This window comes from Salminus brasiliensis, chromosome 1, assembly GCF_030463535.1.
Source record: "Salminus brasiliensis chromosome 1, fSalBra1.hap2, whole genome shotgun sequence".
Lineage (NCBI taxonomy): Eukaryota > Metazoa > Chordata > Actinopteri > Characiformes > Bryconidae > Salminus > Salminus brasiliensis.
Genome location: NC_132878.1, coordinates 46,222,944 through 46,235,802, shown reverse-complemented (window position 1 = coordinate 46,235,802; position 12,859 = coordinate 46,222,944). Strand labels below are relative to the sequence as shown.

General features: G+C 41.1%; 1 protein-coding gene across 2 annotated transcripts in view; it reads right to left on the bottom strand.

The window, feature by feature from the left end:
• Positions 1-12,859, bottom strand: part of tshr (thyroid stimulating hormone receptor) — a 61,154-nt gene that overhangs the window by 44,351 nt on the left and 3,944 nt on the right. For both annotated transcript variants that reach the window (XM_072679759.1, XM_072679768.1), the window contains exon 2: positions 10,862-10,933. In XM_072679759.1, the coding sequence (XP_072535860.1) occupies positions 10,862-10,933 (72 nt within the window). The remainder of the gene's footprint in view (positions 1-10,861; positions 10,934-12,859) is intronic.

Here is a 12,859-nt window from a genome sequence, read left to right as displayed (position 1 = left end):
GTCCAAGCACAGTCTGACCCCCCCACCTTTCTTTCTGCTGACCATTTTTGAAAAGACTGATGCAGATTAGACAGCTGCCTCATTCAGCTCAATTACATCTTGTTTAAACAGTTTCTGCAATTCTGCAACATTGTCACAGCTTTCTTGAGGTCGAGTGTGTCCTCTAAGAGTAATTGTTCTTTAATGCAGAGCGGAGTCTGGAGTCTGTCTTTTCCACAAGCTGGTCCTAAAACATTTCTTCCTTCATAGCACCAAATCCACAAGTAAATGCAAGCTCACTTAGAGCTGCAATGTACTGATTAACAGAATCAGCATTGTGCTGGGTATGTTGGCAAAACCGGTAATAAATTCACTTTCGGCACAAAAAAGTTCCGAAGTTCATGTGCATGTTCCATACTGCTTATCAGCGACAGTCAGCATGAAGGAGATATGCTGGTCTTCTGCTCCCAAACAGTGTATAAGAAGCGCATGCTTCTTTGCCTCTGATTCTACCAGGGCTAGCACATAACTACCAACACTTGAATTTATGACTTAAAAGGGACTGGGGGCAACATCCTCATTGCCCTCATGACATCATGTTGTGTCTCCACTCGAATAACCAGAAGAACAATAACTAATCAACTTTAGTGTCACAGGAGATGTCTCAGCAATAGTAACAACCACTAAACCTACAATGTGGATGCTCTCTTCTCTACTTTTTACATGCTCAGCTCCCCCTAGAATTGTTCTCTGGACATCACATCACTGTCTACAGAAAAAATATTCACAATAATTACAATAATAGTTAAGGCATCTAACGTGTAATGCAGATTATTGTAAGAAAATGTAGATATATAATTAATCCACTCAGTCAGGTATCCATTCAGATGGATATATAATTGTGTTTACACAACAACGGCAAAGACAGCACCTGAAATTATCTGAGAATAGAATAGTTAATAGATGTTTTTTTAGACAGCAGAGGCAACAGAGTTAGCAAGCTAAATGGCTCATTTGCAATAGTCATTAAAAATCTCTTACCTGTTCAGCAGGTAAGAAAAAAGCCAACTTGACATCACTTTTGAATCCACTCAGGTCACGGATCTCTCCCAACTTTTAAAAGCCAAGCCAATGTTTATACTAGTTTTAACACTCTGTCATGCTCTCTTTTGACTTTCCAGTTCTTTTCAATTTATTGGGGTGAATGAACAGATGAAGACTGTGAGAACCATCATCCAATGTCCGTTTTGATATTGCAATGTTTGCAGTAGCTGTTTGCCATTCTGTTTAAATCATGTGTGTATGTAAAAAAACATGATGTAGCCAGGAAAACTCCCACAAAAACCTACTAGACTGCCTTTTTTTGTCCAATTAATATATTGGACGTTGCAGGGATGGTTGCAGATACACAGTGTTAATATTTATTACAATTTATTATATTATTATTTTATTTGATTATTATTATTATTATTATTATTATTATTATTATATTTATTACATTTTGTCCTCCACTCAGGAATGCACAACAGTATTCAAATAGTCTGCGGCATTCAAGTGCTAATTAATTTGGTATTAGCGATCCCAAAATATACCAGGATATTTCCCAAACACTGAATGCAGGGCTGATCAGTGGCAATATGACAGAGTTCAAGGCTGCGCTCTATGGTCTAAGGAGAGTGGCAAAACAGAGGAAACAGGCAAGGGCTAAGAATGATAATGGATTACAAAAGCTCATCCTCCCGACTGGTGAGATGTCATGGGCATAAGAAAAGTGTTCAAGGAAGTGTGTTTTAACCTGCTTTAGTATTTGCAAACATCTTTAATACCTCCCTCATGCTTCAAACAGTCATTATCCCTGTTCAAAAAAACTCCAGCCAGCCTGCATTAATGACTCAGTCTCTCAGTAGCCATCACATCAGTTTTGATAAAGAGCTTTAAAAAGCTGGTCATGCCTCTTCACTGCCAAAATCCATGTACCCACTATAGTTGGCATACTGCCAGAACCACTTTACAGATGATGCCATCACACATCTTCTCCACACAACACTGACTCTGACGACACTGGACACTAGGTGGGGTAATTATATGAAAATGCTGTTTGTTGACTACAGCTTAGTGTTTAATGCCTCACTATTTTCCCCTCCAAACTCACCACCAAGTTGGAAGATCTTGTACTTCATTCCTCCCTAAATCACAGGATCTCCAACTCCTTGATGGACAGACCACAAGCAGTGCAGGTAGGCAAACATGTCTCACCCTCAGTGGACTGGAGACTCGAGATCCCCAAGGTTGAGTCCTGAGTCCCCAGCTGTACACCCTGTACACTAATGGTTGTGTGGCCACTTCCAGCTCAACCACTATTGTCAAGCTTGCTGACAACGCTGAGCTCATAGTGGACTTGCAGCATGAAGCAGGAGAGGAGATATCACCCCGTCTTCATTAACAGAGCTGCAATGGAAAAAGTGGACTCTGACCCGTAGACCATAGACAGCAAGCAGTGCTAGACCAATGGCATGTAGATCTTACAAAGGAAAACGCAATGTTTTCTCTGTTGCAGTCAGGGAAGCGCCATTTGGACTCCTAACCAAAGACTATGGTTATTAAGACTGTTGACTATTTGAACTAGTTTGAATTTGAAGGAGACTGTCCACATAATGAATCTGTTGCCAGATCTTTTCACTATTTGTTTGAGGCCACTGGACTTTGTGGATCCAGTTTTACCTGCATGCTGTTCCATATACTCCCTCACCAAACAATTAATTTTTGCCTGATGATGACACACACTTGCACAATTCAATTGTGTAGCATGTAGTGTATAGACCTGTAGCAGCCTAGCAACCCAAAGTCTACTGCCTTTCTCTCTTACTGAAGATGGTTCATTTTGCTTGTGGGTTTAATGTTGGAATTCAAATAAAACATGCATCTGAAATTCCTCAAGTGTGCTTATTCATTGCCCTTTATATGAACTAGTTGTTCACTGCAACGCTAGATACCTAAAAGTGAGACTAACATTTACAGTGCATAGTAATAGACACTATGTAAGTAGTAATATGACACAATGTTTCTGCTGATGCTACAAATAAACTGAACAATATAGCACCAAAACAGCATAAACTTAAGATTAAAGATAACTTAAAATAAATATCACAGTAAGAGTATATATACAGACAATGTCATGGAAAACTAGATGGATGCAAATGCATAACAGAGTTCATCACCACGTCATCTAAATGGTTAACTGCACTACAAACATATACCAAAATCCACCACTAGCTGGAAGAAAAAGGCCACGCGTAATAGCACACCAGCTACTCCTGGAAATGTTTACCACCAGGTTTTCTCCCATTGTGGATGATGGTTCGAACTGTGGTTCTCTGGACTTACAGAGCTTTAGCAATGGTGTTGTAACCCTTTCCAGGCTGGTAGGTTTAAGTGACTCTTTCATATCTGTATTTAAATTCCTTTAGAAAGTGTCATGTGTGGCTTTTTAAGCCCTTCTAGTCTGCTTCATGTGGTCAGAGAGGTTCTATTTACACTGTGAGCAGAATTATTAGGCAAATGAGTATTTTGATCACATCATCCTTTTTATACATGTTGTCCTACTCCAAGCTCTATAGACTTGAAAGTCAACTACCAATCAAGTAAATCAGGTAATGTGCATCTCTGTAATGAGAAGGGGTGTGCAGAGGGATGCAGCAGTCTTGAAATTGCCAAACATTTGAAGCGTGATCACCGAACAATCAAGCGTTTCATGGCAAATAGCCAACAGGGTCGCAAGAAACGTGCTGAAAAAAAAAGGCACAAAATAACTGCCCATGAATTGAGGAAAATCAAGCATGAAGCTGCCAAGATGCCATTTGCCACCAGTTTTGCCATATTTCAGAGCTGCAACGTTACTGGAGAATCAAAAAGCACAAGGTGTGCGATACTCTGGGACATGGCCAAGGTAAGGAAGGCTGAAAAACGACCACCTTTGAACAAGAAACATAAGATAAAACGTCAAGACTGGGCCAAGAAATATCTTAAGACTGAATTTTTCTAAGGTTTTATGGACTGAAATGAAATGCGAGTGACTCTTGATGGGCCAGATGGATGGGCCCGAGGCTGGATCAGTAAAGGGCAGAGAGCTCCACTCCGACTCAGACGCCAGCAAGCTGGAGGTGGGGTACTGGTATGGGCTGGTAACATCAAAGATGAATTGGTGGGACCTTTTTGGGTTGAGGATGGTGTGAAGCTCAACTCTCAGACCTACTACCAGTTTCTGGAAGACACCTTCAAGCAGTGGTACAAAAAAAAGTCGGTATCGTTCAAAAAAACAAGATTTTCATGCAGGACAATGCTCCATCACATGCATCCAAATACTCCAGCGTGGCTGGCCAGTAAGGGTCTAAAAGAAGAAAAAATGATGACATGGCCCCCTTGTTCACCTGATCTGAACCCCATGGAGAACCTGTGGTCCCTCATGAAATGTGAGATCTACAGGGAGGGAAAACAGTACACCTCTCTGAACAGTGTCTTGGAGGCTGTGGTGTCTGCTGCACGCAATGTTGATCGTAAACAGATCAAGCAACTGACAGAATCTATGGATGGAAGGCTTTTGAGTGTCATCGTAAAGAAAGGTGGCTATATTGGTCACTGATTTGTTTTTGGTTTTGTTTTTGAATGTCAGAAATGTTTATTTCAAAATTTTGTGTTATATTGGTTTACCTGGTGAAAATAAACAAGTGAGATGGGTACATATTTGTTTTTTATTAAGTTGCCTAATAATTCTGCACAGTAATAGTTACCTGCACAAACAGATATCCTACCAAGATAGCCAAATCTTAAAGAAACCCACTCCAACTTCCAAAAATATTATATTTATATTTATATATTTATATTTATTTATATATATTTAGAGTCTTTTGTGTTGATTAAGAACATAGTTGTTGTTCAATAATAAAAAGAATCCTCTCAAATACAACTTGCCTAATAATTCTGCACACACTGTAAGGTATGTTTAGATTTAACACACACACACACATATTTGTATATGTATATTCAAAATATATACTATTTTTTATTTTTTATGAATGGATTGTGTGTTACATGTGATACATTTGGATAAAGGAGAGATTTTCACTGCACTGTAGAAGGTACAGATCTGAAAGAGTTCATGGACACAGGAATACAAAAAGCCCTCACATCTATGCTTCCTCATGGTGTAACAACGCTGTAACTGTCGCCAAGCACTGCTCTCCGCTGGTGGAGTTAATGATAGTCAAGTGCAGAACTTTTTATTTAGTACAGGAATTCTCCGCCATGCTGATAGCCGCCATGTACATACCACCTAGCGCTAGTGCTAATGCTAATGAGGCACTATGGGAACTGCACGGTGCCATCAGCGATCTGTAGACCAAACATCCAGACGGACTGTTCATTGTTGCCGGAGATTTAAACCATGCTAATCTCAAGTCAGTCCTCCCTAAATTCCATCAACATGTGGACTTTGCAACGAGAGGAGCGAACGCGCTGGACCTTGTTTACACAAACATCCCCAGCGCGTACCGGGCGGAGCCCCGCCCCCACCTCACGTTCTCGGACATGTGGTCCGAGAACGTGAGGTCCGAGGCTGACTCCAGCCCTGAGCCATGCCCTGAACGACTTCTATGCACGGTTTGAGGCACAAAACAACACGTTGGTGAGAAAGATCACGCCCAAGCCAGACGAGCAGGTGTTTTGCCTGACTGCAGTGGATGTGAGAAACTCTGCGCAGAGTCAACCCACGGAAAGCTGCAGGACCAGACAACATCCCCAGCAGAGTGCTCAGAGAGTGTGCAGACCAGTTGACAGATGTTCTCACGGACCTCAACGCAGCTCCACTGTCCCAACGTGCCTCAAGACCACCACCATCGCCCCCGTGTCGAAGAAGTCTGCGGTGTCCTGCCACAAATACCTACCATCCCGTTGCTCTCCCATCATCATGAATGCTTCGAGAGGCTAGTCATGAGGAACATCAAGACCCAACTGCCCTCTTCATTGGACCCCCTGCAGTTTGCATATTGTCCCAACCGCTCCACGGACAATGCCATCACCACCACCCTTCATCTCTCCCTTACCCACCTGAAGAAGAAGGACACCTATGTCAGAGTGCTGTTCATAGACTTCAGTTCAGCATTCAACACCATCGTCCCACAGAATCTCATCAGGAAGTTAAGCTTGCTGGACCTCAACACCCCTCTGCAACTGGATCCTGGACTTCCTGACGGGGAGGCCCCAGTTAGTCCGGTTCGGGGACAGCATCTCCAGCACCATCACAATGAACGCTGGGGCACCCCAGGGTAGTGTTTTGAGTCATCTGCTGTTCACCCTGCTGACTCATGACTGTGCTGCGAAACACAGTTCTAACAGCATAATAAACTTAGCAGATGATACACTGTGCTGGGTCTCATCAGCAAAGGCGACGAGTCAGCATACAGAGAGGAGGTTCAGCAGCTGACAGACTGGTGTACAGTCAACAACCTTCACTGGAATGTAGAGAAGACCAAGGAAATGGTTGTTGACTTCAGGAAAACAAGACACGACCACTCTCCGCTCAACATCAACGGCTCCTCTGTGGAGATCGTTAAGAGCACCAAGTTCCTTGGAGTCCACTTAGCGCAGAACCTCACCTGGTCCCTGAACACCAGCTCTACAGCCAAGAAAGCCCAGCAGTGTCTCTGCTTCCTCCGGAAGCTGAGAAAGGCCCATCTCCCTCCACCCATCCTCACCCTCTTCTATAGAGGGACCATAGAGAGCATCCTAAGCAGCTGCATCACTGCCTGGTTTTGGACCTGCACAGCCTCTGACCGCAAGACCCTCCAACGCATTGTGAGGACAGCTGAGAGGATCATCGGAGTCTCTCTCCCCTCAGTCATGGACATGTACACTACCCGCTGCATCCGCAAAGCAACCAGCATTGTGGATGACCCCACCCACCCTTCACACAGACTGTTCTCCTGCCATCAGGAAGAAGGTACCGCAGCATCCGGTCCAACATGACCAGACTCTGCAATAGCTTCTTCCTCCAAGCCATCAGACTTCCCAACTCAACTCAACTTCTGAACTGATGTCTTTTCTGTTACATGCAAATACACACACTCTCTCTCTCTCCAACCATTTACCCCAGATAAAATGGGAAGCATTTTTGCACAAAGCATTTGCACTAATAACCTTACTACCTCACTGGACTCAATATTTATTACACACTGCAAAATTAGCACACTACCCCAATTATTTATTATTCTCTGTCTGTACTGTGTTGTGTTGTCTGTCCGCACTTGTATTGTTTTGCACTTGTGTTTTGTATGCACTGTCTATGTTGCACCATGGTCCTGGAGGAACGTTGTTTCGTTTCACTGTATGTAGTTGAAATGACAATAAAACCCACTTGACTTGACTTGACTTGACTCATGTCTTGCCCATTTCATGAGATTGCTATAGCTAGCCCTGCCAGAGTCACTGTCTGCATTCTTCACAAAATCTATTTGTTTGCTTTTGCCTCCTATTTGGGTTGATGATGGTAAAAGATAAATGTTGACTGGGTGTCCATGCAATCCGCCCCCCAGACCAGCTCGACCATAATGGAGTTACCTGCATGTGCCACTCATCCTCCTGCTGAGTTCCAACACAACATCCTAACCCCTTCCTCACTCTATCTTTTGCATGTGCTGAGATGCCCTGCCATCCAGTCTGAAGGTGTCCATTCATCCATGTTCCACAATCAGGTCTGTCCCGCTAGTCAGCAGCAGTCTCCTAACCCTCTTTTTTCCCTTCCTTTCTGTTCTCTCTCTTTGCTTAAGCTCTGTACATTTTCTTCTCTTTTGATCTGTTTTGCATGTGCTGAGGTGCCCTGTTCCTCTTGCTGTGCCCTGATGTTCGCTCAGCCTGGCTTTCCACTGCCCTGCTGTGACGGTTCTATACATACACATACAATCAGCATGGACTTTAACATTAACACAGAGAGATAATGAAGAGCCAGAGCTAATGTAGGATCCAACATTAGCTATGGCTCTTTATTATCTCCCTGTCCAGCACCTACTCACACTCATACTTCATAACTTGTTCCTACATTGGCTATAGCCTTTTATTATCTATCTGTGTAGTTATTTGTGTAATGTTATTTATTTGTTTGCTTGTTTGTGCTGTGCTCAACCTAAGGCTGAGCCTTGGAACCAGTAGTCCCAAGGTTTCTTCCTCTTAGTATCAGGAAGTTTTTCCCTGCCACTGTCGCTACCACCTCCATTTTGGTGCTTGCTCATAAGAGGCATGGAACCAGATCTCTGTAAAATGCTTTGTGACAACATTTGTTGTGAAAGGCGCTATATAAATACATTTAGAATTTAATTGAATTGCTAAGCCAGAAAATCTCACCAGCATGCTCCACTGACAAGACTGGCTCTTATTTAAGCAATTCTTTACATATACAGTGGTATGCAAAAACTGTGCACTTTTGGGTCCAAAATGTCTGTTTTAAGAAAAACATTTTAAGAAAGATTAGTGTATTTCTTTCTGTTTTGTCTTTGTCTTTGTGTTTTTTTTATTTGCATAAAAACAGACCACCATGCAAAAGTTAAGGCACTTCAAGAGATTTAAGCACTTTTAGTAAAGTCTCAGACTTGAATTTGCTTGTTAGAGCTATTGCTTACAATCATCACTAGCTTACTCACAGCACTTAACTTTCTTACATTTTAATTTATTTTTAAAAAATTGCATACCCTGTCCTTTCCTAAAATGAAGTGTAGGACACATACTAAGTGTAAATGTGAAAATCCAAGCAGGTTAAACAGTTTTGCATAGCTATGCAGTATTTAGTGTGGTGGAAATTAAATCAATTAAGCAATATGAGGATCCAGATCAGGACAGCATTGCAGCATTAAAAAATTCTGATTTCTTAAGTCTAAGTAGCATACCCACACTCAATTGTAATTAATGCCAACAATGCAGTAAAGTGCACAGTTTCTTCACGTTCATTCAAATACAGCTTTTTTTACCCATGAACCTACACCGTTCACCCATCTGGCGCTGAAACAGCAGTGCTAGTTACTGGACTAATACTGTTAATAAAATTCAGGCTGGGGGATGTTTGGTACCTATCCTTTTGTAAAGACAATAACACTAATAGTACAGTAACTAGCACTGCTGTTTCAGCGCCAGATGGGTGAACGGTGTAGATTCATGGGTAAAAAAGCTGCATTTGAATGAACGTGAAGTGACATTACTTTTTACTGCCATTTCTATTTAATGGCAGTAAAATATTACATTGAGCTCCACCCCCTCAAGGTTCCACAGACCACACCAAATATATGCCAAACACAGACATGCATGCAACATATAATGTAATTTAGTATTTGATGCTTGATGAATGCAATTTAATCTCAACATCATAGTAAAAACTATTTTTTATAATAAAAATAATAAATTCTCACTAAGCCTGCTATTATACTATGAGAATGGGAAGACAGGACTGCTAAACCTTAATCTGCTTCTTTTGGACCTGGCACCAAGTGTATGAACTTTTAAGAAGTGTAAGTAGTTTATTAAAAGTTTTCCTGGATTGATTAAATATAGGCTAAATAAGTAGTGAAATGCAAAACTGTTTTACTATGGGATAAGCTAAATGTTTAGTTCCTCGCACTCACATACTTTACACACATTTTCATTTATGAAAGCCAGATTTAACTTTAAGATTAAGATTAAGTCCAACTGGCCAACAACGTCAATATATGTTAATGTCTGGTTGAATGTATGGTTTGACATTGGGTGAACAAAATTGTATATCTAAGTTTTCAGAGTTTTCTTTTTCCGCAAATTAATTATGCAATAATTAATTTTCCATCCAAACCTGAAAAATGTTGTGGTTGTCATTGTCAGTTTGAAGTGGATAGAGGCGCCAGTGAAACACTTTCTAAAAGGACTTTAGTGAAAACTTTAAATGTTTTAGAAAATGTTTTAAAAAAATAGGGCCTTCTACACAAGATATTATATCTTCAGTAAACAAAATACAAATATCAGCCTGTCATGCCCATATAAGGAACAGGGGATTCCGGAAGTCGACTGCGCATGCCGGCTTCCCTCGTTAAACTGACAACGAACACATGTGTCTGGGGCTTTATAAGCCAAGTCGATTCAGTCTCTCGTTGCTGTGAATTAGCTCTGTTGCAAAACTCTGTCCCAAATCGTTCTACAGTCTGCTCGAGGGGAAGTACAATGATCTTGATATTTCATGTTTGGTCTGACTACTGTTGTTCATGTTTCCTTGTTTGCCCTGTCACTTAGGTCCTGTTTTGATCCGAAGCTTTGCTTCATAGTTCTCAGTTTAAGGTTCTGTTTTGTTTTGATTTCGAAGCCTTGCTTCGTAGTTTACGTCCATGAGTTTTGCTATTTATTGTACCCCCTGTCACCGCACTCCTAGTTCATGTATTTCCTGTTATACCGTTCAGAGCCCTCCCATGTTGTCCAGCCTTGTTGTCAAGTTTTGTTTGTTATTTTCACGTTATGACCCTTAGATTGCTGTACATCTGATTAGGCTGTTCACGTTTCTTTGATTCCTTGTGTTAATCATTAAAGTCTTGCATCGTCCAACACTGCAAGTGTTTTCCCTGTGTTCTCACTGCCACGCCTGACCCGGCATGATGCCATTAGTTGTCACAAATTTAAATTATTGCAATATTATTCAATATTAGTTGTTGTTGTTCCAAGGCCATATATATATATAACTACTTAAAGTTAAAATGTAAATTGTTTTTGAACACATCAGAACTGACCAGCCTATAATTAAAAAATATATAATTAAATATTATGATCTATGATATTTATTCTGTATTTTGAAATCTTGGCATGCTTTAACATTTACTTCACCCACATTAAAGAGATGTTCACTATGTTGGCAAAGGCATCCTCAGGCACAGAGGTCAGTCTTGTTTCATAGAGATGTCTGCAAGAAAAAAAAAAGGATTCAAACTAAACATTAGAAATACATTGTAAAATATTTACACACATTTTAGCATGGAAATAGTCAAAACACAATGTATCTTATACTTCCCCTAGGCGATTCTGAGCCGCCGCCCACAGGCCCAAGGACGTCCGCCTCGTTTTCGTTCATGTGTTTGGTTCATCGTATCAGTTCATGTTCTTTTGTGTTTATGTGTTTGATTCAGTGTCTCGTTTCATGTTCATTTGGGATTGGGGAATATTTAAGGAACCTCTACACCACCATTCGATGCCGAGAATTGTATCGCTTTGGGACCATGAGGTTGGCCGAGAGGTTCCTTGTACTGTTGTTGAGGCCAGCTTTTGCTCTGTGTTCTCATTCAGGAACAGGTCACCCTGCTATCCACATTTTCAGCAAGACTTGCTCGCTCACGGTCCGGATTCTCTGGCTACCCACGTTCCAGCTGGGCGACCCTCGCTCACGGCAGCACACTGTGGTTCCAGGTTTGGTCGGCCTAGCCATTCTTTCTCAGTAGCTGGTCCCCCAGCTTTCCTCCCTTAGTCATTGTAGTGCCGTTTGAGCACAGTTTACGTTAACCCCTGTTTAGCCCAGGCTCTGACTGTAGGATTTCTTTCTTTCTTCTGGTTTGGTTTCTCCCTAGCGCTAGCCGCTTTCGCCAGCTCAGCTGTTGCTTATAACTGGGCCCAGTGGTAACATGTAGAATATAAATAATAGTGGTCCTAAAATAGAGTCTTGTGGAACCCCATATCTTACTTTTGTGTAATCTGAAAATCTTTACAAACTGAGAGCGTTCGGTTAGAGATAATAGGGCTACATACATACCCTTGATCAGACGCAAGAATGAGATTGTTTGTAATCTTGCTGTCTCATAGCTGTCTCCGTGCTATGATTGGATCTGAATCCAGAATGGAATTTCTCATACATGTCATTTTTACTCAGGTAATTACACAATACACTAGGATCAAGATTTGGTTTCTTGATTAAAGCAACCAAATGGGTTTGTGGGTACATGCCCTAAGCTAAGGAATGAGTTTAGTATTATTAAAAGAGATCTGATTATAATTGGGAGTATTTCTTTTAGTATTTTTGAGGGAACTGGGTTGAGTGGAACAGGTTGTACAATTCGCTGAGGAAATAATTTTTTCTAGATTCTGGCTGTGAAAGTGGGTAGAAGGCTTCCAGCCTTTGTTCTACAACTAAGTTATGTTCTAAAGCAGCTACACCAGGTGAAGGCCATGTTTGATTTAATAAGGAGGGTTGGATTTGTTGTTTTCTTTGTTGTTGTTGAATGTTTTCTATTTTATTATTAAAATAGTCCATAAAAACATTACTGGTTAAAGTAGCTGGAATCTGGTGTTGAGTATCTACCTGTCTTTTAGTAAGTTTAGAAATCTCAACTTACTAAATCAACTTACTAAACTTACTAAATCTAAAAGTACTCTGGGATTGCTTTTGTTTTTCTCGATCAGCGAGGCCAAATACACTGAGCGAGCTTTAATGAGTGCCTTCTATTTTGACTAAGGCTGTCCTTCCACGCAAAGTGGAACACCTCTAGTTTGGTCGTTTGCCACTTACACTTTTTTGCCTTGTAATTTTATTTTTAAGTGTGACAAAGTGACACTTTGTCAAACGTTGATCGAAAGGTATTTTCGTTTGTTAATTTAACTAGCTCCATTTGGTCTGACGGCGTGTAAGCTAAGGTCCATAGGTCTGGGAGTGTTTTAGTAAACTGTACAGCGGTTATTGCGCGCTTTAGACAGTGGTGGAGGGACAAATTAACTTCTCATAGATTAGATAATGGTCTGATATTACTGAGCTTTGAGGTACAATATTTAGATGATCAATGCCAACACCCAGGGCCAGGACTAAATCTAGGGTATGGTTACAGTAATGTGTGGGTCCAGTTAC